Source organism: Triplophysa dalaica, chromosome 15 (assembly GCF_015846415.1).
Source record: "Triplophysa dalaica isolate WHDGS20190420 chromosome 15, ASM1584641v1, whole genome shotgun sequence".
Classification (NCBI taxonomy): domain Eukaryota; kingdom Metazoa; phylum Chordata; class Actinopteri; order Cypriniformes; family Nemacheilidae; genus Triplophysa; species Triplophysa dalaica.
Window position 1 is genome coordinate 19143119 of NC_079556.1, and position 23269 is coordinate 19166387.

Genomic DNA, 23269 nt, shown 5'->3' on the forward strand with positions numbered 1-23269 from the left:
TATCGCCACGTCCATTGGCTGCTGCACTTTAACAACAAACAGGTAGTTATGTAGTAGTTCGAAACATGACGTCACAACGGTCTGACATACTTAAAGCATCAAACTGAGCGTTTTTCCACAGTCTGCTACTCACGCCCTCACGGTTGTTTCCTGCTGTTTTCTGAGAGTAAAGATGGGTCAAAACGTCTGTAAATGCGTTAAAGGCGAAGGCGAAGATGGCGATTCCGAAGTGTACACGCTACTTCAACCTGCAGAACCGACCAGTGATGCGAGAGACCATCCGCCTCCACCAGCGGGCGCTACTGAGGGAGATGTGGTACACGACAGAGATGCTGGAAGGAAGAAGAGGAGATTTTGGAGAAAGTTTTGGAGGAAAAGATCTCAGGATGAAAGAGAAGAGCACACAATACACCAAAATACATCTGCGCCATCAACCGCTGATGCACTCGACCCTTCACCTCCACCAGCGGCTGATATTCACGAAGAGGAGGATGAAAACAAAGATGAGGGGAAGAAAAAGATGTTCTGGAAGAGGTTGTGGAGAAAAGGTCGCAGAGGAGCTCAAAGTGAGAGTGAAGAAGAGTCTGACAGAAGTCTTGAGGGTAAATAATATCAACACGTTATTATGAGAATATGTTAAGCGTTTTAAAGTTCAGGGTCAGTTACTCAGTACTTATAGTTTTTACCACATATGCCTGAATGAGTAACTTTACGTTTAAGCTTCTGTTCTGTATGATTATTAGTTATGTTACATGATGTCTGTCAGGTTTAACTTATTAAATGAACGGAAGATGTGTGCTGAGAAATGAACAAATCCTGAATCTGAATGAAATGGTCACTTTCTAAAATTCTTAAAGCGTAGTTTAATGCACAGGGTTGATGATAAATGTAAGTGATTGATATGTCATCATCAATATCATCTTGTGTTTGAAATCATTTCCATCTATAGATCACAAGCAGGAAACTCCTGATCTTCTGAGGGAGGCCGGAGTCCAGCTGACTTCACCTCACAACTCCGTGTCTCACTCCTCCGTGTCTCACTCCTCCGTGTCTCACCCCTCCTCCGTGTCTCACCCCTCCTCCGTGTCTCACCCCTCCTCCGTGTCTCACCCCTCCGTGTCTCACCCCTCCGTGTCTCACCCCTCTGTGTCTGGCTCAAGCGATGGAATATGGAGCACATCAAATCTTTCTTCGTCAGGTTCAGACTCAGAAAGTGAGAACAGCTTTCACGCCGCTTTCAGTCTTGACAAGGACCTGGTGGAGGTTAATGAGGAAGGGGATGTGATTTATAGTGAGTTTACTTCCACAATCCCAACACACACATTTGATTCAACATCTGTGCCACCTCTTTACATCGTGTCTTCTTCTGAACATTGTTCTTTCTATCCTGATACAAAATGTCCCAACATGGACATTAAGGAGCCTTGAATCAGGACTTTGTTGGAATATGCTGCCCTACATAGGCTATGTGCAGTAACTACACAAACACTGGAACAATGTCTTTAAAGGTTAACATGAGAAATAACTTTAGTAGTTACAGCAAAGTTGCAAACGGTACAAGATTGAACCACGAGACTTTGTCACGAGACAAACAGATGTCACAAAGCCCATTTTTAATGTGTAGCTACTTCACTTTGCCTTTGTAGGGCAGTATGGCTAAATTGACTTTTATATAATCATTTTTTTTTAGGTCACTAATAACATAGGAAAAAAATTAACTTTACTGTGCAAAACTCCAGCTCTGTGTTTTCATTTGAGGAAAAATTATACGAATTACAGTCTTGCAGTTATTTGAACATCATACGAAATCTAAAACAAGAACAAAACAACTGAGACAAATCTCGTTCATTTAGTTTTAGATGAAATATTGAACCAGTAGGACAGTACGTCCATCTCATGTCATTTCATGTCAACTACATTTATCTTTTGACAGAAATCCACTCCTGTCAGTATAAGATGGGCAAACTGCTTGGTCAAGGAGGAAATGGATTCGTGTTTGAAGCGATTCGTGTGAGCGACGGCCTAAAGGTTTGATTTTCCTTCACAAGTCTTCTAAATGTATCTTAATGTGTCTCATATGTCTGTTATTTAGAGTACTAACATGCTCTCTTTTGTTTTAAATGTGTTACATGTCTGTTCAGGATGAATGACTTCTGTATGACTCGACTGTAAATCATGTTTTTTTTGTCGATCAGGTGGCAGTGAAAATTGTCCAGGATGTGCCTCCGGATTGTATTTCCATTGTAAGTAAACCGTTATTCATTCTAAAACATCATGATAGTTTTTTATAGAGTTTGTCCAAGACCAAAATAATAATGATAAAACTGTGTTTCTTGTAGCCCGGTCATCCTGACCCTCTTCAAAGAGAGATCGCACTTCATATCCTCGCCAATGAAGGAGATCACGTTCCTGAAATCATCCAGCTTTTGGACTGGGAGGATCGTGATGACAAATACTTCATGGTCCTAGAGCATCCTTCTCCGTGCATGGATTTGTTTGACTTTATTGAACGCAGAGGAGGAAGAATCACAGAGAGCTTAGCCCGGAGCATCATGAAGCAGGCGATCCAGGCTGCTATTGAATGTTTCAATCGGGGAGTTTACCACATGGACCTCAAACTGGAAAACTTTCTAATCAACACCGAAACATTTGACATCAAACTCATTGACTTTGGCTGTGGCGAGCTGCTCAAAGAAACGTTGTACACCTCAGTTAATGGTTTGTTTTTTCACTTCAGACTTTACATTAATATTGAGATGTCAGCATTCACATAGTGTCAGAGTCACGTTTAGTGTTGATGCAGGTAGAAATCAAATGAAATCTGTTTCCATCAGGCACACAGGAATACTGGTGTCCAGAGTTCATGGAAACGGGCGAGTATCACGCAGTGCCGATGACAGTGTGGTCACTCGGCATGATGTTGTTTGTGATGATGTACCGGGATTTTCCTGACCCTAAGATCCTGGAGCAGATCGATAGCAAAGATTGGAAGAAAGATTTCTTGACCAAAGGTGAGATCCGTAATTCTAAACAATGTCAAACAGAATAAAGATAGAAAGACATGACAGTGAAATGAATTTTTAGTTTGAGGTAATAATGGTCTCTTCGGTCTTTCTGCACAGAATGCTGCAGTTTTATTCACGCTTGCCTGCAGAAGGATCCTGACCAACGCATGCGGCTAAGCGACATCTTTCATCACGAGTGGTTTCACGTAAGATTTATTTTTAAGTCAAACCTGTTGTCATTGTCATAACTGTAGACTGTACACAAGAGCTTTTTGTTTGTTTCAGGTAAGGAATGTGCAGGGGAGGTTTAGATAAATTAATGCTGTCGGGAGGTTCAGTAAGTATAAAAACCGCCACATCGTATCTCCTAAAGGCGTACACACACCTGTACACCCTTCTTTAAAACTTTTTTTTTACAACAATTTTGTTTTAAACATAAACTTAGCTGGTTCTTATATTTTCTTTTATAAAGCAAAACTAAATATCTAAATTTAATTTTTCTAGTTGTGCAGCACAAAATTTACTGTAGATTTTAATTAAAAAAATTTTTATGATAAACTTAGCTGATCTTATATTTTCTTTTATTAAAAAAAATATATATCTTGGTTTACTTTTCTTGTTGTGCAGCAGGTAACTTACTGTAGATTTTAATTAAAAAAAAAATTATCAGAAATTTAGCTGATCTTATATTTTCTTTTATTAAGAAAGACTAAATATCTTAGTTTACTTTTCTTGTTATGCAGCAGGTCACTTACTGTAGATTTTAATCTTAGTTGGTTCTTATATTTTCTTTTATAAAAAAAGGCTAGATATCTTAGTTTACTTTTCTTGTTATGCAGCAAGTAACTTACTGTAGATTTTAATAAAAATAAAAAAATAATCATAAACTTAGCTGATTCTTATATTTTCTTTTATAAAACAGTTTTTTTACTGGAGTTATCTAATAAGACTTCAGGAAAGTGGAAAGGGGAAAGGTTCCCACAGCGGAAGCTCCACAATGTCTTGTTCCCGCTTTCAGGGAACCGAGGTTAAGACAGTAACCGGAGATGTTTTCTGCCAGCCGCTGCACTGATAGACCAAGAGAAAGACGAGCTGTGTCGGCAAAGCAAAACGTCACTCTCGGGGGGCTGTGCCGGCAACATTTTCTACTGCTTAAAAGCTATAAGTTAATAATATAAAACTATTGTTTGGCACTTGGCGGGTCCGGAACAAATCCCCTTCCGGTCCTTATTGATTGACATTAGCGTATGACATATGTATCCTTATTGCTGCGCAACGTTTCATGAACCCCTGATATTATCGGACATTGCGATAAAGTCGATTATCTATCTTTTTTTAAACACATCGCCCAGCCCTACACATCATGACAGAAAATGTGTGTGTAACTCTGACCTGGCATCGAATTATATAAAAATAAGTCCTAGGGTTTCTAATTAGAAGTACAAGTTTTTCACAAAAGTGACAAATACAAAACAATTGCACAACGTAATGAGATTAAAGCAATTTTAAAAGTATGTAGACTAAATAAATAAATGAATGATCAAATATAAATAATGAAAATGCTGAAAACATAGTTTAACCCTGTTAACTTTGATTTAAACGGAAAAAAGCAGCACCTAAGCTGTCTTTAAACTGATGTGGATCAGAGCAGCATATATCTAATAAAACATATCGTCGCTGTCGGGCGGAATCCTTGCATCTCCAAAACAATAATTTTTCAGGAAATAAAAAAACTGCATATTTTTTTAATTACTAAACATTGTATCGTTAAAGTTGGTATTATACCTTATATTGCTATCATATACTAGTGTGTACCAGCATTAACCAAACATTTCCCTAAAAACATGCTTAATCGGAGATACAAGGTTTATGACTTGGGAGCAGGGAGATACAAGATTACGCTGTAATTGATAAGTATGGTACGGACACAAACGATTAAACTACAAGATTGAAACAAAATCAGTGATGCTTATAATTACCCTTTATGTTGTTATCTTGATTATTACTTTCAGATATTAGAAAACATTTTTGCATGCTACAAAACAAGCTGAGAAGCGTTTATGAATTATTTTATTGCTGTTTTGATTCCCTAAGGAACATACAAATCAGTTATTCAAATGAGAAATGTATAGAAAACATAAAAGAACATCAAACATCACTCAATGGCTTCAAGTTATACAGAATTTGATTGGCTTAACACAAATTTGATTGGCTGTAAAGCTGCAGCAGAGTGAAAACACTGTCATCCACATTCGTTCATTTTCACCTCATCTTATTTTAATTGCGACTGTCGTTTTTACTATGCAGGGACTGCTTTTCCTCTTTTGTCTTGAATTTGGAGAGCAGTTTTTTGTCATTTTCTTCCAAACCCTCTGTTAATTTCCGACCCTGATGTAAACAATGTATGTTGGGAACCGATACTATCTGTTAATGGAGCCTAACTTTAACTTACACAATGAAAAGTTGTTTAGGAATCCTAAAGCCAAGGCTAAACAGTGAAACTTATTTAGACACGATGCTTCCTTCCTTTTTATGCATTTCTACAGTTCGTATAAAGTAAACCTGCTAAGAATGTTAAAAGAAATAGGGGACCTCTCGCAACAATGTTTATATTTATCAAAGGTTTGAAAATGCTTGGAAAACTTTACATTTATGCAACATTTAAATGTACATTTAAAAAAAGTTTTTCAGTTCTAAACAAAGTAATGATAGAGATAAACGCAGTCTCGCTTGACTTTTGTTTGCTGTGACGTCACGTGCAGGCCTGCCGCCAAACATCAAAATAAAAGCTTTAGTCAATGAGAGGTGAAATCAGAAGTCAATCAACATAAGTAGCGATTCAAATTTTAGGGTGTGTCAGGGGTGTTAAGTTCACCCTGGACCCACCTCTGGCTCCATGTGGTCGGTGGTAGCAGGGTTATGCAGTAAAAGAGCAGAAGTTGGATCGCTACAGCAGCCTAACGTTACTTCAGTTCTGAAGCGTGTGTACAGACTAAACTTCCCTGACTTTTACAACAAGTCAACTGAAAGTGTCATGTGCACTAATAGATGAAACAACAGAAAATGTGTCGAGTTTGTTTGTGACGGCTTATGACTTTAGAAAAACGTCAATATATTCATGAGCTAAGGCAGCTGACACTTTTCATAGCGGACTTGGAAAGCATCACCTCAGTTACAGCAGCCAATATGAAAAACATTTTTATTTATTCTTTTTTTTCATGTTTTATTAAATTAGAAACAAATACAAAATAGCTTTTAATATGAAAAGATCTCCATGTAGAACGCACTGAAATCTATGTAAGGTTAGCCTTTAACTCCACGTGCAAGCTTTTGCGACATTAGATTAAATCGTGAATGTGCGGATGTAAACAGGACACATTGTTAATGATGCGTGCCGAAACAGGACATGATAACATATATTATTGCCGGAGTGTCACCGGAAACCCAGTGAAGCGGGTTCGATAGTATCGAAAGCTAACAGTATCACAATTCGATTGCTTTGGTTCGCCCTCTTAATATTAAACCGCCGATAAGCGATAAATAAGCGCCGTCTGGTGCTAAATTAACGCCGATCAACGTTAAGTTAACGTCACAATAACATTTGCGACTTTATTCTCGTAACATTTCGACTTTATTCTCGAAACATTTCAACTTTATTCTCGAAATCTTGGATTTTGTTTTTTTTACGTGGTACTAAAACGCCGTTGTAGGAAACAGAGTAATTCCTCTGCAATGGAAAACATCACCTCTCATACTACAAACAAAAACAATACATCAATCCAAAGCACGCGAATTGTGATACTGTTGGCTTTCGATAGGAAAGACATCTCCGGGCGGCTCTCTTGGAACAGCCTCTTCTTAAAGGTACAGTGTCAAAATCCCATGGCCCGCGACTAGTCGACATCAAGCTTTAAAGGTTGCGTCAGCTCATTAATGTCGACTAGGTCGTGCAACCCCTGGTGCATAGTACAAAAGTCACCCACAACTTCCAGAATGCAATGCGGTATTCATTTTATTAATGCAAAAGACAAGATTTCGAGAATAAAGTCGAAATGTTACGAGAATAAAGTCGAAATGTTACGAGAATAAAGTCGAAATGTTACGAGAATAAAGTCGAAATGTTACGAGAATAAAGTCGAAATGTTACGAGAATAAAGTCGAAATGTTACGAGAATAAATTCGAAATGTTACATTTTACAGAAGTAACGTGAAATCTGTAATAAGTGATTAATGGTGTTCTATTTATTTCTCTGGTGAGATCTTGAGAGATTTCTTGTGTTCATCTGTTATTTACACTTGATGTTCTTATAAAGGCCATTCAGATGAAGTAAAACAGCAAAACTTATACCAGCCGAACCAAGTTTTCTATCATAGCAGCAGCGCAGATGAGTTTATAGTTGTTTGCCTGAATGAGCAAAGGAACAGAAAAATATTATATTGGCTTCACCCTATTCTTGAGAAGAGAAAAGAGCACGGGGAGTTTAATAGATCGATCCAGGAGTTACCGTTTTCATTGTTACTTCAGGACGGTAAATTAGTTACCAAATGGCGTTTGTATCGCAGCTGTACTATTTAAACAGTTGTAAAATATGTGTAAACTTTACTTGATTGTATTTGATGACTTTTATCTGGACCGCCAACCCGTGCGTAAGCGTCTTGACTCCGGTGCCGGGAACAACACTCGCCGGTTCCACTGACCCGTGGCCGACACCATGCAGCAGAGTGACCCTGCAACCAGGTGAGAGTCTCCGTCCTGCCCAGGAACGCTCCTCTCTCAAGCCCAAGCCCCTGAAAACTCTTTTCTACTATTTGCCCTTTATGCCCCAAGAGAGGAGCCTGCAGTCAATGCACAGAGACTCACTCACACAGGGTCAAACAGGTTTTCTACTGGTACCCCCAATATATTTGTAAGATCCCATACTACAACGTAACGTGTGAATTGTATTGTTATATAAAAAGTGTTTTATGGACAAATCAAACAATTATCAAGGAATGATGGAAAAGACTTGGAACATATTGTCATCCAACCACACATTTACATTTATTCCTTTTTCAGACGCTTTTTTCCAAATCGACTTATAAGTTGGAGAGCATATAAACATTTTGTCAACACACTAAACAGTACTGTTAGTTTACAAGGCCATGCAGGATTAAAGCTGGAGTTAACAAAGGACAGAATGTGTTTATAGATGATGTGGCAGAAAACAGAAGCAGCCGGATGAATTCTGAAGTGTATAGAAATATGCTGTCGGCCCAGATTCAGCCAAATGCTGCAAAAGTTGCTTCACCATATAGATGGGTGATGAGATCTGTTTGGTTACTGACATTCCTCGTCTATGGAGCAACAAGAGGGTGAGTAAATGATGACAGAATTTGAAAATATCTCTTTAAATGCATTTAGAAAAACCAGACATCAAGACATGGGTGTGGGTGATTAAGGCTTACTAGTCCAGCAATAGTGAAGTGGGGAGTGCCCTCTAGTGGAGCAAACAATCACTACACCAGGCAGAAGTTACACATGCAAAGACAACATGACTTGTGGTTAGACACAAATATGTGTTCATAGTCTTTAGGGACTAAAAAAGTCAGTTTAGCAATGAGCTGAATGGGGCAATCATCTAAACAATTGTTTGTCAGTACCCAAGAGTGATGAGTTTGTGACCGTATGATCCGCATAGCCCAGGGGTGTCAAACTCTGTTCGAGGGCCAAAGGCCTACAACATCTGCACAGTTTAGATCCCACCCTAATCAAACAAACCTGATTCAGCTAATAATGAAGATCTTCAGGATTACTAGAAACTTCAAAGCCGGTGTGGCTGGAGCTAAACTCATTGGACTCTGGCTCTCCAGGAACATTTCAGTACATGCATCCATCACATGATAGTTTGGTAGTAATTTAACCGCATCACATGCAAAATGTACTTAAAATGTTGATAGAGATTATTTAGTTTCTTGTCCTTTGATTTTTGTTCTTTATATAATTGTAATTCAGTACTGTTCCCTTTTTATGAATATTAATTAGAAAAACTCCTTGTGTGTATGAATGTTATCCAATTTGAACAAATAATGGAAGGTAGTGTTCTGTCTTAACTTGATAATTTGACATTTACATTACATTTAGGCATTTTGGCAGACGCCTTTATCCAAAGCGACTTACATTGCTTTTATCCTATAGAATTTACATAGGTATTTGCAATCCCCTGTGATCGAACCCACAACCTTGCGTTGTTAACACAATGCTCTTACCACTGAGCTACAGGAAAGCTGTTGACCAAAAAATATTTTTTTCCTCTAATTTGAATGAAAAACCAGGCATGTTCATTATTTTAGACCTTATGAGGGGTCAGGGACCACCCCGCCCCCCCTGAATTTCAAACCCCGCATACAAGTAGTAACGGAAATAGAGATTACAAGTAGTTGAAGGAAAATGATCAACAGGGGCCGGTTGCATAAACTGCCTAGACTAGTCTTAGAAGTTAGTCATCAAAGTTTTTTCTTCAAGACTGGTCATGACTTCTTCTTTAAATCAGTTACATAAAAAGGAAGATTGGGGATATTGAAATATGAAAAGTAAGACTGAGTAGTCCTAATGAATTGCTAATCAGTGAGGCTAGTTTTTAAGACTCGGCGAAGTTTATGCAGCTGGGCCCAATTGTTTCAGAGAGTTTGTATAATGATGATATGAGATGCAATGGATGATTTGATGTTTTTTTCTTTTTGGGATGATTTATTTGTACACTCTTTGTCAATTGATTTGTTTTTGTCCAGTCACAGGCTCTGAGTTGTGGGCGGAGCCAGCAGTCTGAACTTTCTCTAATGTGAGAATGGGACGGCTCAGCTGTCACCTCTGAGAACGTCACCCACTCCCTCACACCCTGATGAGCACAACTGAGGTTAAATATAGATCAGCAGTGCACTGAATGATAGTGGAAACATAACAAGAGTTTATTCCTCCGCCCTCTTCACTATCAGTATTCATGACTCGGAGGTTTCACAGGCCCTCGGTCAGCCTTTCTCTCATGGTTTGAAGTGTGCGTGTGTGTGGAGGGGGGGTTTGGCACACCTGCTGCTCAATATAGCACCACCTTACAGAGGAAAGGTCTAAGAGACACTAGTAATCTGCAGATAATGGGTTCTTTTTGAAGGGGTGACACTGAGAGAGAGTTTAAACAAGAGCATATGTCGTCCGGTGGATTATTCGACCTGTAGGATTCAGAGTCACTGTGGGTAAGTGTGTCTTATTCACTTTAGTAGGACGTTTGTGTGAATATTCTGTAGGATCTGCATGTTCTGGTCTGTCTTGGTTAGTTGACATTACACATCAAGCAGACAATGTGTGACACTGCATCTTCAACTATATTTGAATGTCGTATTTTCACATTTTTATCATTCTTGAGCAATCAATTTACATTTCAATTTTGTAAATCATACCGCTAAGTATTTAGGTTGCAAAAATGATTTTCCAAAGGAAACTGGATAGCTTACCGGCTTCATTTTTATACATAAAATGTTCATGGATGGGTTATTTACATGTGTGTATTTTGGAGACAATGTATCGAAAGTGCATTTAAAGGGATAGTTCGCTTAAAAATGTTACACGCATTATTCCTAAAAATTTTCTTTGTGTTTGAACCACGATTTTTACATGTTTTTAGCAGTGGGAGTAACTGTTTGTAAGATGACTTAATGACTTATGATGCATCTAAGTAATTCAGAATATTCGAAAGCTTTACTTTTTCTCATTTTTGAATGGGGTCAAAAATAATAGTTGGTTTCCCATGTTATGGTTTCATATTGACTTAAAAATTGTGTATATATTATCGGTGAATCAAGACATTAACAACTATCTAACATAATCGATAGTTAACCAAAAAATTTACAAGTCTGTCATCATTTATATGTCATGTGTTTGTTAACTTGTATGTGACTTTTCTGTGAAACACAAAAGAATATATGTTGAGAAATGTCTGAGTGGTTTTGTGTTCATACAATGGAGGTCAATTGAGGCTAATGCTGTTTGGTTATCAACATTCTTCAAAGTATCTTCTTTTGTCTTCTACAGAAGGAAGAAAGTCATACAAGTTTGGAATGAAATAAGGATGAGTGAATTATGTTTTTTTTCCTTATTTGGCGGAAGTGTTAGACTGAAGGCAGGTACTGCTGTTAACTACAAAATGGCAAGAATAAAAAATGGAGATATTATCAATAGAATGTCCGTGTATGCATAATCATTTTTTTTATCCGAAATTATAAAAGAAGAATATGCTCATGAGAACATCCGACTTCTTGGCTCTGTGGATGACGACAATGTTGATGCCGCTTTCCAGTCAAATCTGAAAGAAATTGTATTTATTCGATTGTCACCAAAACATTTGTTTTTTTTAAGTGTGAAGATTAAATTCTGTAATACACAGGCTAGCATTGGTTAATATCAACATTTTTGTGTGTTTACAGCATGTTTAGTGTGTAAAATGTGTTAAAGTGAACGTTTATCATAAACTCCGATCATCTTCCTCCATGCCAACAAGATCACGTGGCATCATAGACCCACAAGTGGTCTGTCAAAAGTTTTTTTGTCCAACCATTGGGATTATGTGGAAACGTCATATAGGATATAGCACATCTGAATCGTATTTTCGGTACAATAGGAGAATTAGGACACAGGTTCAGTATTTACTGTATTTTCTCATCCTGGTGTCATTTACGACCTCTATTAATATTATGACTTGTACTTGAACTTCGTATACTTACACTGCAGCACTTTGAAGTGTCCTTTTAAAGCGCATTCGAATGATGTCACGTAACAAGAGATGCTCTCGTCCCTTGGTTTTGGTTTACTGGTGATATACTTCGTATCCTTTCTTCAGCAGTTCAAACAAACTGTCTGAAGGGCTTCTGTCAATACCTGATATTTCTTTAGCCATTATATTTTAATTTATAAATTGTATAATGTTAGAGGAGTATGTTAATGATACGTGACGTGAATGAGAGGTTGGAGTGGTTAATGTCACTTGCACTTGCGAGTAGTGACCAGCACACTACAAGTTGTAATTCGGTATGACAACTGACCCGGTCCAACATGCCTGCATGTGAGTTATGGGTTTGTGATATAAATAGTAGCTGATAACTGTATACAGTAAGATGAACTGGGAAATATCCAATTCACTCGTACAGTAATAGAAACTACTGATTACAGAATATACAATGAAATGAATAACAGTAAACACAACAATACTGGGTTAGCATAAATAGACCTTTTTCAGGAAACAATGACACTTCCATGTAAAAAAAATCTAGTATTACTTATGGATACTCACCACGAATACTCAACATATACTTAAATTTGGCTTAAGTACTTTACATTTAAAAGCCTTTTAATGGTCTAAAGAAGATATTTTATGGAACATGTTTTCTAAGTATGATCTTTATACTCCGAATTGTTTTATTGTCTCTTGATAAAGTTGATAGTCTGTTGATAGACTTTGGCCTTTACACATCGCTCAGGTGATTTGCATCACAAGTTCTGTTTATTCTTTCTATTATTACACTTTATATTTTGAATGAACGTTAGGGGTCTGGCCTCTGTGTGTCTGTTGTTATACATCATGCATGTTTACAGACATCTCGTCTGGTCAGAGTCACCCTTTGCAGATGCCATGAGACGTTCAGCGTGATCATGTGAGAGGTCCAGTAAAACCTTTCATTTCTTCAGTGGCAGCACAGGAATGTGGACTTCAGACAGCTGCTGGCACCAGTTGTGTTTTTTCTTATCTTCAAGAGACTAAAATAGGAGCCCGTATCACTGCCATGGACTAAAAGTGAACTAACTCTTCTGTGAGGTTGTAAGGAGGTAAATTTTAAATAATTTAAATATGTACCTCCACATTTTCAATTAGAGTTATTTATTCATTTACAGTATTTAAAAGTCAAACTTATTTTAAAAGTTTTCTGTTATTAAGAGTTGGAACAGATCCACAGACATTGCTATAAAAATGAATGGTTTAACTATAATAAGCTTTTACTTTTGGTATTTGTAGTAAATATATAGTCATCCGCATGGTGATTAATCTGCCTTCGGTTTTACTCTAGTAAAACCATAGTAAATTTTCCTAAGGTTAGTTGGATGTATACCGGATAGTATACATTATATTACTATAAGCCTAAAAATTATGATTGTATTGGAAATGAACATATGCGTTGATGTTTTATATAAATGTGTTTGAATGACTGATTTTTTGAAAGAACAAAGTCTTTAAAATGTTTCATTAATCGTTTACCACAATAAAATATTTACTTGTCCATTTGGCCATTTGTTGTAATGCCTCCATTACCATTTTAAAATAATTTGTAGTAACAATGAACAAAACATCAAATAGATGAAATTGGAAAGAGATGTATTTGTTGTGGGTTGCCCAGCCCTGCATTCTAGAAAACACCCAGGAAAGTGACTACACATGTCCAAAACAACTGCTCAGACATGCTTTATAAATATCTCTTAAATCTGCTGACATATGCATGACACATAAAAACAAAGGATTGCCTCATCTATTTACATCTCAATTATTTGAGATGTTCATTATGTCTTTCGCACAATATTTAGATCATTTGTTTATAATTTCATATTACCCTGTAGTCCTGCTCGCATAAGATCTGTTTCTATGAGAATGACAGTAATGGCCTGCGTGTGCTTTAAATCTTCAGGAAGAAAATGAGGTCCATAGACAGTACAGCAGACAGCCCTGTGAATGAGATTCTGATTGTCACCCAAACGTCACATGACATCACAGAGGAAGAGGATGGAAGAATAATGGATATTGAGAAAAGTATTAAAGTTAAATCCACAGAAGATGAGGAGAAGACTGGAACTGATAATGGTGAGAAATCAGTACAGAAAGATGGACATTCGTTTGGCTTGAGAGATCTGCCTAAAGATGATCTTCTTAAAGTCCTGGGGATCATGGAAGGAGAGATTCAGGTCCAGTATTTATTTATAAAATGTGAAAATTAAACATTACTATGTGAAAGTTATTTTATAATATTTTAATAATAACTATTTTTGAAACATTTATGCATTTGGCAGATGTTTTTATTTAAATCGACGCATATTACAATCTTCAGTTTTACTTTTCTACAAACACATGCGGGGCCAGATCTTCAAAACGTTTAATCTGGATCAGAATAATCCTGGTTTTCTCGCTCAAACATAGCCCAATTTTACAACAAAAGTTTTTAACAACACAAACTGACCTAGATTGATTTTGTGATCTATTCCAAATTCACGATCCTTCTGTTTTGGATTTGACCGACCCATTTTTAAAGATCTGGTAACGCTATTTCATGCATTCTGAATTTCTTACGCTGTTAAAACGTCCTTTTTCATGCTTAACATGGTCAACTTGTTAAAAAACGAGTTTGATGTATGACGTAGTATTTCTGTGTTTGATACACTCCAACTTGTTCCGGGAAAGGTTTTTAAAAGCCTGGATCCCTGTTTCGTAACAGGGATCCTATGCCTTTTATTGGGGAATTCTCCCGGAAGAGCACGGCAAGCTGAAATAAATAGCCCACCTACGTGCCAATCGAGTGATAGTGAGACCCGCGTATCAAGATTGGCTGCACTGTGTCAAGATTGGCTGCGCTGTGGGCCTTTAGCTGCAATTCGTTACTCTTGCGAAAGTGAGAGAAGTCAGTAGTTAGTTTGTTGACGGCATTTCAGTGATGGGTGTTATATAAACGGGAGATATACCGCTGGATTTGGAGATCGTTTGATAGATGGCGCGGTCCCAGTGCTAAAAGATGCCATACATGAACCACACGCGGTAAGTGAAGCTGAGGCATGTCTGTAGTTTGTGAGCAATCGGCACGTACGGGCATAATGTAAAAAACATGAAGCCTGCTTCCAGCAGCTCGTCTTTTTCCTGAAATATTCATGCAGCTGTATCTCTCTTTTATAAATGTGACCAAACTAAATACTCTTTGGAGATATGACGTATGCAATACTGCTGTTTAGGTACTCAAGATTAATATAAAATTGGCAGAAACTGCATGTGTTACCTGATCTTTAAGATTGGATCCAATCTGAAACCGAGATCCAATTTAATAACTTCATAACAACTTTTTCAGATTTGTCTGTCCTGCTTGATTTAGTTTCTGGCGCCATCTGGTGCGGATAAAAAATTGTTACATCTGAATGTGTGTATCCCATAATTCAAATTCATTACAGGATCATGCAACTGTATTATGAATACACATAGTTAAGAACAATGTTCAAGCCTCCAGAAGAAGGTCTGGGGTCATTTCACAGGTCAGTTATATTTATTATACTCTATACTGGTCCCCCAGGCCCGGGAAGACGTGATCCGTCTGTTGCGGTCTGAGCTGTTGAGCCGACCAGAGAAACTGGAGTCACGCTATGGCTCGGCAAGGCCGATCAGACCCCTGCAGGCCTTGCAGAGAGACGCTGTGCTCAGCAGTGACCGAACACACCACCACAATGTGTCTGAAAAGCCAATGGCTGAGGTATGCTCACCCAATAGAATCCCAGTAACTAGGCATGGATCTTTCTGAGTCTGTGTGCTATAATGAAGCTGTGTGGTTTACTCTTTGTGTGACTTAGCTGGATAGATTACAAGATAAACACAAGGAGTCGTATCAGCGCATGCTGGAGCAACTGTTGCTGGCGGAGAAGAGTCACCGGCACACCGTTTATGAGCTGGAGACCGAGAAACGCAAACACGTGGACTATATGAATAAGAGCGATGACTTCACCAACCTACTGGAGCAGGAACGAGAGAGGTGAGGGAGGGATAGCAGAAGGCCCATTCCTGAATTGTAAACACATTTTCAGTACTCAAGTTTATTTCTGTAGCGCTTTAACAAGTTCCATAGTTTTAAAGCAGCTGTAGAGAAAAATGATTCTAAATGAACTTTTTTTGTTCTCATTAACACTCTTTGGAGTAACAAAGTGTGTTTTTAAAGCAAGTTTTAAGTGAAATTAAATTTTTAAGGTCACATTTGCAAGTCGCATGTTTCCTAGATGAATTTTATAACAGACTTAACCAGAACATAGACACCAAACATAAACTTTCACCTACTTAAAATACAAAGAAAAAAGATATACTAAACTGATTTTTGCAATGTTAATGGATCGATATCAATTTTATTTCGAATTTTACATTTAGAAATTACAGTAATTCACAGAGTGATTATAAATTACTAATTAAAAATCATTATAATAATTAATTTATAGAGTTGGTGGTAACAGAGTTGACACAATAACAGATTTAACAAATAATTAATATGGTAATGGCGTGTCCTTTCAAAACAAATGAATGACAGAAACAATGCCATAGCTCACTACATTCCAAGTTTCACACCGGGTTTGACAACACACGGGTTGACAAGAACAAAGGAACAAACACATAATGTCTTTTCATACTACTGATATACATGTATAACAGAAAATGCAAAGGCCAAATTGCATCAGTAGTGTGACTTGTACCTTAATTATACTAGACTTAATTATGTAATGAGGATTAAGGATGGATGTATTAATCAAGAGGCAAAGACGGTCAATACAAGTTCACATTTAATCAAGTTTACATTTACTGTAATTTGTGTCATTACTTGTTCGTTTCTCATTATTAATATAATTTTTTTAATAACAAAAGGTTAATCTGGGAAACTTGAAAAGACTAGAAAGACACAAATGACATAACAAAAAAATGTAATAGAAGGTAAAAGAACACAAAATAGACAAAATAGACTAATACAACTATCACCTCAATAGAATGTAAAGTAAACAACTCAAAACTGTCAGACAAATAATGTGACTTATGCATTACAAACTACTTTATATCATTTTTGTAATATTTTGAACATCTCAGCAAAAATATTTGATATCAATAGGTCCCATTGTTTGGGTCATATCTAAAAGTTTAATATTTACCACTGTATTGACTTTTTGTTTTTGTTTAATGTTAGATTATTGTCTAGTCTTTTGTTGTACTCTGTTAGTAATTGAGGTTATGTACATTAGCTCTAATTAGTCACCTACTTAAAGAACTTTTGAACTCAGTTTTATTGTAAGTGGTACACAGAGAGACAATTCAAACACCAGGCAAAGCCAGGTAGAATTGCTGTCGTTAAAAGACATTATGGTAAACAGTGTAGGTGGATGAGTGCCAGGTGTGGATTCTTAGTTAAACATTCATGTACATGTACATTATGGTTAGTATGACAGCAGCGAGGCGTAGGAGCAATCTGAGCGCTTTTGTTGTTTATTTGTACTCATTTCAGCTTTTAAAGTACAACCTTGAAAAACCATGTGCTGCTTATTACCAAGATCTGATCATATTAACCTGGAAGCTCTACTATAATGTGTTTACTCATGAATGTCTGACTTCTGCCTTACACTGACATTATTTTTTGGATTACATACAGTTGCAAACAAAACATACAATAAATCCTTCCTCTGTTTTCTTCACAAGGTTAAAGCGGTTGCTGAAACAAGAGAAAGCTTACCAAACGCGAAAGGAAAAAGACTTTTCTAGGCGCATGCGAAGAACATCTGGCGAGCTTGTTAAACTGAAATCCTTTGCCATGATGATGGTTGATGAGCGAGAACTCCACTTAGAGAAGATTGACAAGCAGAGCAACAAAATTAAAGACCTCCTTCAGAAACTCCAGGAAAAGGAGCAAAAACTTGATGAAGCAGAGAGAAAGAAGAAGGAGGACAGTCAGAAAATTTTGAATCTTGAGGTTGAGCTAGAGCTCAGAACCTCCAAGTTTGCGAAAGAGGAGGAAGAAATGTCTGCAAAACTGTCCTGTCTGGAATCTCAACATCAGCAGCTTGCCCACAAACAAATCGAATTGTCATGCAAAAACAAGGAGCTTGAAGAAACCAATAATGTTCTTCAGAGATCAGCAGAGAAGCTCCAAGAACTGAGAATGGACGAGTGCGGCAACTTAAATCTAATGGCAGAACTAGAGACGTTGCACAAGCGCATTCTTGAAATGGAGGGCAAGGATGAAGAGCTCACCAAAACTGAGAACAAGTGTGATGAGTTGAAAAAGAAACTTCATGCTGAGGATACCCATAATAAGGAGCTGAGACTAGAGCTGGAAAGAATGCAAGAGAGAATGACAGAGTTGGAAAAACTCGAGATGACCTTCAATACGAGCAGGGCTGAATATTCCCAGCTGCAAGCAGCTTTAGAAAAAGAGAAAAGCCTGACAAAAGACTTGACGAATGAATTAGTGAGCCTTAAAATCCGCATGAAGGAACTTGAGTCATCTGAGCTAAAACTGGAAAAGGACGAATTGGATTTAAAAGAAGATCTCATGAAACTCAAGTCGGTTACTGTTGTCATGGTTAATGAGCACAGGAACATGGCAGACAGAATCAGATCTGAGGATAAAAAGAAAGAGGAACTGATGAAGCTGCATAAGTCAGAGCAGGAGAAAGTAATGGAGGTCACCGAGAGACTTATTGAGGAGAGCAAGAACCGCCTGAAATTGAAATCAGAGATGGAGTTGGAGATAACTAACCTTGTCAAAGACAGAGATGGGATTAAGGACAAGTTTACCACTGCTGAAGAGAAGTGCAAGGATCTACGAGCCAAGCTTGGTACGATGAAGCACACTACTGCTACAATAAATGAAGAACAAAGGGAATCTACTAAAAAAGCAGTACTTCATAGTGTCCCGGATGCATTTGGAAATGATGCCAATAAAGTAAAAGAGCTGACTTTGGAGATTGAACAGATGAAGAACCGTCTCCATCATCTTGAAGCTCATGAGGGAGATCTTGTCAAATCAGAGGAGGAGTGCGAAATGTTGGAAAAGACAGAGCTAGAAAAGGCTAAACTCCTATCACCACAAGTAAATAAAAAAGGTAGCCATGAGGATGAATTGCGACGCTGGTTCATACTGGAGGAGATCACAAACAGAGACCTTCAAGCGGACATGCAAGCCTTAAAAGAGAAGATTCATGTGCTCATGAGCAAAGAAGAAGAGTTTTCACAGCTACAGGTGGACTACTCTATGCTGCAACAAAGATTCCTGGAGGAGGAGGACAAGAAAAAGAGCATAAGCAATGAAGTTTCAAACCTCACCAAAGAGCTTGAGGTCACCAAGCGCCACAGTCGCACCCTGCGAACCTGCACCAAGGGAAGCAAAATGATGGAAGTTCCAATGACGTCTACCGGGGTTCAAACAGATTTGATCGAAAAGAAGACAGCTGATAATGACTCCCCTGCCGCGTTCATCAAGAAGTCTGTTCAGGAAGAGAACCGCATCATGAGCGGTCTTCAACAAAAGAGCTTGAAGAAGCCCCAGCAGAGACCGACAGTGCGAGAACTCTATCCTCCGACAGACCTTACCGTGAAGAAGTCCTGGATTCCTTGGATGAAGAAGAAAGACAGCAGTGTTTCTGAAATATCTTTGGGTACTGGTGAGGAGTCTGTACTTTGTGAAGTCAACACGTCCAAAAGTGTTCAAGTGATCCCAGACCTTGGGAACAGCGAGGCGACCCTGCAAACCAGAAGTTCCTGTTCCGATGACTCGATAAAAAGAGCCACTGCTGCGCAATCGCAAGCCTTTCAAAGACCTCAGACTACTATCATTCCTACAAATGACAGAACAAAAGAGCCAAATAATCCAGAGAGAGCTAGATCCCCTGTGGCCATAGCCACCATCTCAAGAGTAAAGAGTCCAGGGACTCTGAGCTCTCCCTGTATTGGCAGATCTTTATCACCTGTACCCATAGCGTCTAACAACAGCTCCCCAGAGCCGGTTGATATGATAACAGGCAGAGCCGTATTTAAAGTGACTCCTGAGAAACGAATGGTTCCCACACCGATCAAGAAGTGTAGCTCACATGCTAATGTTGTGACCACAGAGGACAGTAAGATTCACTCAGGATCGCAGTTCAAGAAGTCCACAGAAAACCATGGATCAGTTGTCATGCCCAAATGTCTAACATCTGACAGTAAGGAAGCTTCTTTCGGAAGTGGGCTGCGGTCAGCACCCAGTGTAACTGTCAGCAAATCGATGTCCAAACTCACAAGCAGCCTCAGCATCACGCAGGTCACAAAAGCACCAGCCAGACCGACACTCTCAGTGGTGAGTGTTTCATATCCCAAGATGATTTTGTTACGGCTAAAGGTTGTTTTACAAGGTGACCATGATTTTCTCAATCAGGATGTGTTTCTTTTGTTGGAACTGGAACAACATAATGAGACAAAGGGTTTGGTTTGGTTTAGGGCTTTAACAACAATCTTATCCACATTAGAAAAGGTTAGGTTTGGGATGAAGAATAAGGATGGTTAATTTAAGCGAATGTTGTTCCAGAATAGGAGCATGTCTTTTCAGGCCAAATAATGGTCACATGATAAATGATGAAAGAAGTCTGTCCTGGCAAAAGTCTGTCATGAATTTATGATTCTTTCTTGAATGAAAAATAAATCTTCATTTTTCTTTTTAACAAATTATTTTTCTGTTACTCAACAGCAACCTGTTCTTGATTCCCCATCAGTACGATCAGGGTTAACTCGTATTCCTATGTCTCGAGGAATGAAGACTGGTAAAGCAGTGCTTGGAGCTCTTGGCATCGGCACAAGTGTTAAAATGGAAACACATGCGGAGAACCAGACCATGAACACTGAGCTGAAAAAAGCAACTTTAAGCAATGGACCCAGTCAAGGTGGAGGGAAGGGTTGAGAAGAATAAGTCTATGGAAAATGATTGCACTTCAGTGGGTTCTGTAAACGTTACAAAATACAGCTGTGCAAAAGAGGATACTTGTTTTTCGGTGCATTGCAGGTTGTGAAAGGGTTTGGCAACCTTGGCAAGCATAGGGTCCAGGTTGATGTGGTTAGCAAAGACAGTTAGCCTACCCTGCTTGTGTTTGCCATAACTGCATTATTTTCTGGCATGGCCACTAGTTGTCATAATTTCTCAGTGAATTTTAACCAGTTGTACAATTATTTACAATTAAAGGACAACTGGAAACTATGACTGTACCATCACAATGATTATGTGTCTGCAGTACTTGTTCAACAGTAATAGTGTGATGTCACAGTGCTGTCACTTCCCAGCATGCACTTTCACTGGTTTACTTTTGTATTGTTGTTTACTTTGTTGACGTTTCATGTTTATTTTTATAAAATTATTTGTTGATGTCACTGATGTTGGTTTTTTATATACTGACGGTTGGTACCTGCGTAGATGTTGTTGACAACGCATTAGGCATGTATAAAACATACATATTTCTACCCAAAGTGCACAATTTAAAACTCTCCTCAGATCAGATAGAAATCAAACATTGACTCTAAATCACTGAACGACACATAAAGCAGTCATTTTGTAATGACATAGTTTAACCATGAGTAACATATAATACTGATACTGTTCATGTATTCTACATGATGCACACCTCCTAGTCAAATTCAACCCACAAAACTGATTCATACTATCTTTCTAACACATTTGGTCTAAAGACCAAATGTTAACTATAAACGTTATCAACATAGTGATCAGTGTATATAATGTGTTTGTAGTTGTAAATACAGCTGTGTCCACTGTCTCGCCCGCTTCAAACCCATTCAAACAGGGTGACAGTTTGGAACTAATAAAAAAACTACATGACCAAGTGACCACGCTGCGTTGAGATCAAAGTGTGACACAACTCTCTCTTTCAACATCTCTGATAATGACATTAGAAACACACACACAAAGCACACAACCCTGCTGAATACAATAGAACCCTAAGCAAAACGCAATAGAACAATATCATTTATTTAATTGGGGAATTGTGCTCTTTTTTATGTGTCTATATGTGATGGATTTTATTGGTGGGGTGTTCTATCTGGCAGACTAATCCTAATTGATAAAACAAAAAGTAATTTTGTAATGACCCTTGGAAAAGGGCAAGATGTGAGGACCAGCGCTAACCCAGAGACACATCACATTGACAGATGCTACACTATATCAAAAATAATATAAGTGCGTGAAAATTCTAAATGTCATCCAGATCAAAATACTCCTTGTTCTTTATTAAAAGGTCCATTTGATTAGATTTACTTAGAGACAAAACGGATGTTTCTGAGGTTATGGTGTCTTACTCAATGGCAGTTGATTCGTTTCCTGTCGGCATTGAGATCGCACTTGTGACCTTTCAACTCCCTCAGCATTATACCACAACTGCCCTTCTGATGCTGCTTTATATCTAACCGGTGAGGGATCAGCAGAATGACTTCTGTCTTGACTTGAGGACGCTCAAACTGGGCTGAACCTGATAATTGAAAATAAAAACAATAGCAGTGGGATTGCACAAACGAGAATAAAGAATGTTAACTGATGAGATGTTACAGATTATCTTCTCATCAGGTGTAGAGGTGAAATCTCTGGATGAATCTGGAGCAAAAAATTTACTCCATTTATGGACTTTGAAGTGTTGAAACTGTGCCTGTGATGTTGGAGCTCTATGACATTTATCACCAGGTAGGTTTCGAAGATCGTGCAGCCTGGACATGAAAGGCCCTACTCCACATGTTGCACATGTCATCACATGGGTGTCACACAAAAATGTTTAAAAAAAACATTATTTAGCCCTAAACCTAAATATGAAAAAGATATTTCACATAAATAAATACATCTATGTGTTCATAATTTATTCATTCGTCTATCATCAGTTATTAAAATTTTTACAAGTAATAAAATAAAATATAGTGCGAGCTCGAGCTGGTGACCAATCCTGCTGCATTTGTGGTGCATTACATTCATAAAACAGAAGAAATATGTTAAAGGAGTTCTATTTATTCAATTATTAATATTACCTTGTCAGTAATGATATTATGTATTTTTAATTATTGTATTATATACTTTTTAGACTGAAATAATAAAGGTAATTCTCTTATGCGCATTTACAAAATAATCGAATATTTTCCAACAATTTGCATCCTTGCAGCTTTCTTTTTCGGCGAAAAGTTGAGTTCATTCCAAGTCCCTTTAAGGAAATTCATGGCACGCTGCGGCCATTTTTTTATTCCTCCGACAGCTACTTCAGTCACACAACTACAAGCCTTATCTACTTGATAAATATATCTCTAATATCGGTTGCAAATGTACAAATAAAACAACCTCGACAGTTAAAAACACATTTTCCGTTTTTAGTGAGGGGGAGCGTTGCAGGTGGTTTCTCTACAGGTTCAGTACGACAGCGAACGTCATGACGTCACGACGCCGCTTTCACTCTATAGGCT

At 38.0% G+C, this 23269-nt stretch overlaps 2 protein-coding genes across 5 annotated transcripts; both read left to right on the forward strand.

The window, feature by feature from the left end:
• Window positions 1-138: 138 nt before the first annotated feature.
• Window positions 139-3506, forward strand: LOC130436527 (serine/threonine-protein kinase pim-2-like). The gene is made up of 8 exons (XM_056767235.1): window positions 139-602; window positions 950-1291; window positions 1934-2028; window positions 2196-2243; window positions 2340-2718; window positions 2835-3011; window positions 3123-3211; window positions 3291-3506. The coding sequence occupies exons 1-8, from the start codon at window positions 173-175 to the stop codon at window positions 3318-3320; spliced, it is 1590 nt and encodes a 529-aa protein (XP_056623213.1). The 5' UTR covers window positions 139-172; the 3' UTR covers window positions 3321-3506.
• Window positions 3507-3680: 174 nt separating this feature from the next.
• On the forward strand, window positions 3681-21146 carry LOC130436526 (filamin-A-interacting protein 1). Of its 4 annotated transcripts, none has more exons than XM_056767232.1 (7): window positions 3681-12094; window positions 12625-12855; window positions 13707-13980; window positions 15348-15524; window positions 15622-15800; window positions 17495-20129; window positions 20517-21146. In XM_056767232.1, exons 3-7 carry the CDS (start codon window positions 13714-13716, stop codon window positions 20724-20726), a joined length of 3468 nt encoding a protein of 1155 aa, XP_056623210.1. In that variant the 5' UTR covers window positions 3681-12094; window positions 12625-12855; window positions 13707-13713; the 3' UTR covers window positions 20727-21146. The 4 variants fall into 4 exon arrangements, with proteins under 4 accessions (XP_056623210.1, XP_056623211.1, XP_056623209.1 ...); XM_056767233.1 differs by having other exon boundaries at window positions 3681-10232; window positions 12718-12855; XM_056767231.1 differs by having other exon boundaries at window positions 3681-8357; window positions 9774-12855.
• The last annotated feature ends 2123 nt before the right edge of the window (window positions 21147-23269 follow it).

Excerpts from the sequence above, each read along its gene's own strand:
- LOC130436527 (XM_056767235.1), top strand. The coding sequence starts at position 173 with ATGGGTCAAAACGTCTGTAAATGCGTTAAAGGCGAAGGCGAAGATGGC. Across the intron at positions 2,029-2,195 it reads GTGTGAGCGACGGCCTAAAG|GTGGCAGTGAAAATTGTCCA; the intron begins GTTTGATTTTCC and ends TTTGTCGATCAG. Across the intron at positions 2,719-2,834 it reads GTTGTACACCTCAGTTAATG|GCACACAGGAATACTGGTGT; the intron begins GTTTGTTTTTTC and ends TGTTTCCATCAG.
- LOC130436526 (XM_056767232.1), top strand. The coding sequence starts at position 13,714 with ATGAGGTCCATAGACAGTACAGCAGACAGCCCTGTGAATGAGATTCTG. Across the intron at positions 15,801-17,494 it reads CTGGAGCAGGAACGAGAGAG|GTTAAAGCGGTTGCTGAAAC; the intron begins GTGAGGGAGGGA and ends TTTCTTCACAAG. Across the intron at positions 20,130-20,516 it reads CCAGACCGACACTCTCAGTG|CAACCTGTTCTTGATTCCCC; the intron begins GTGAGTGTTTCA and ends GTTACTCAACAG.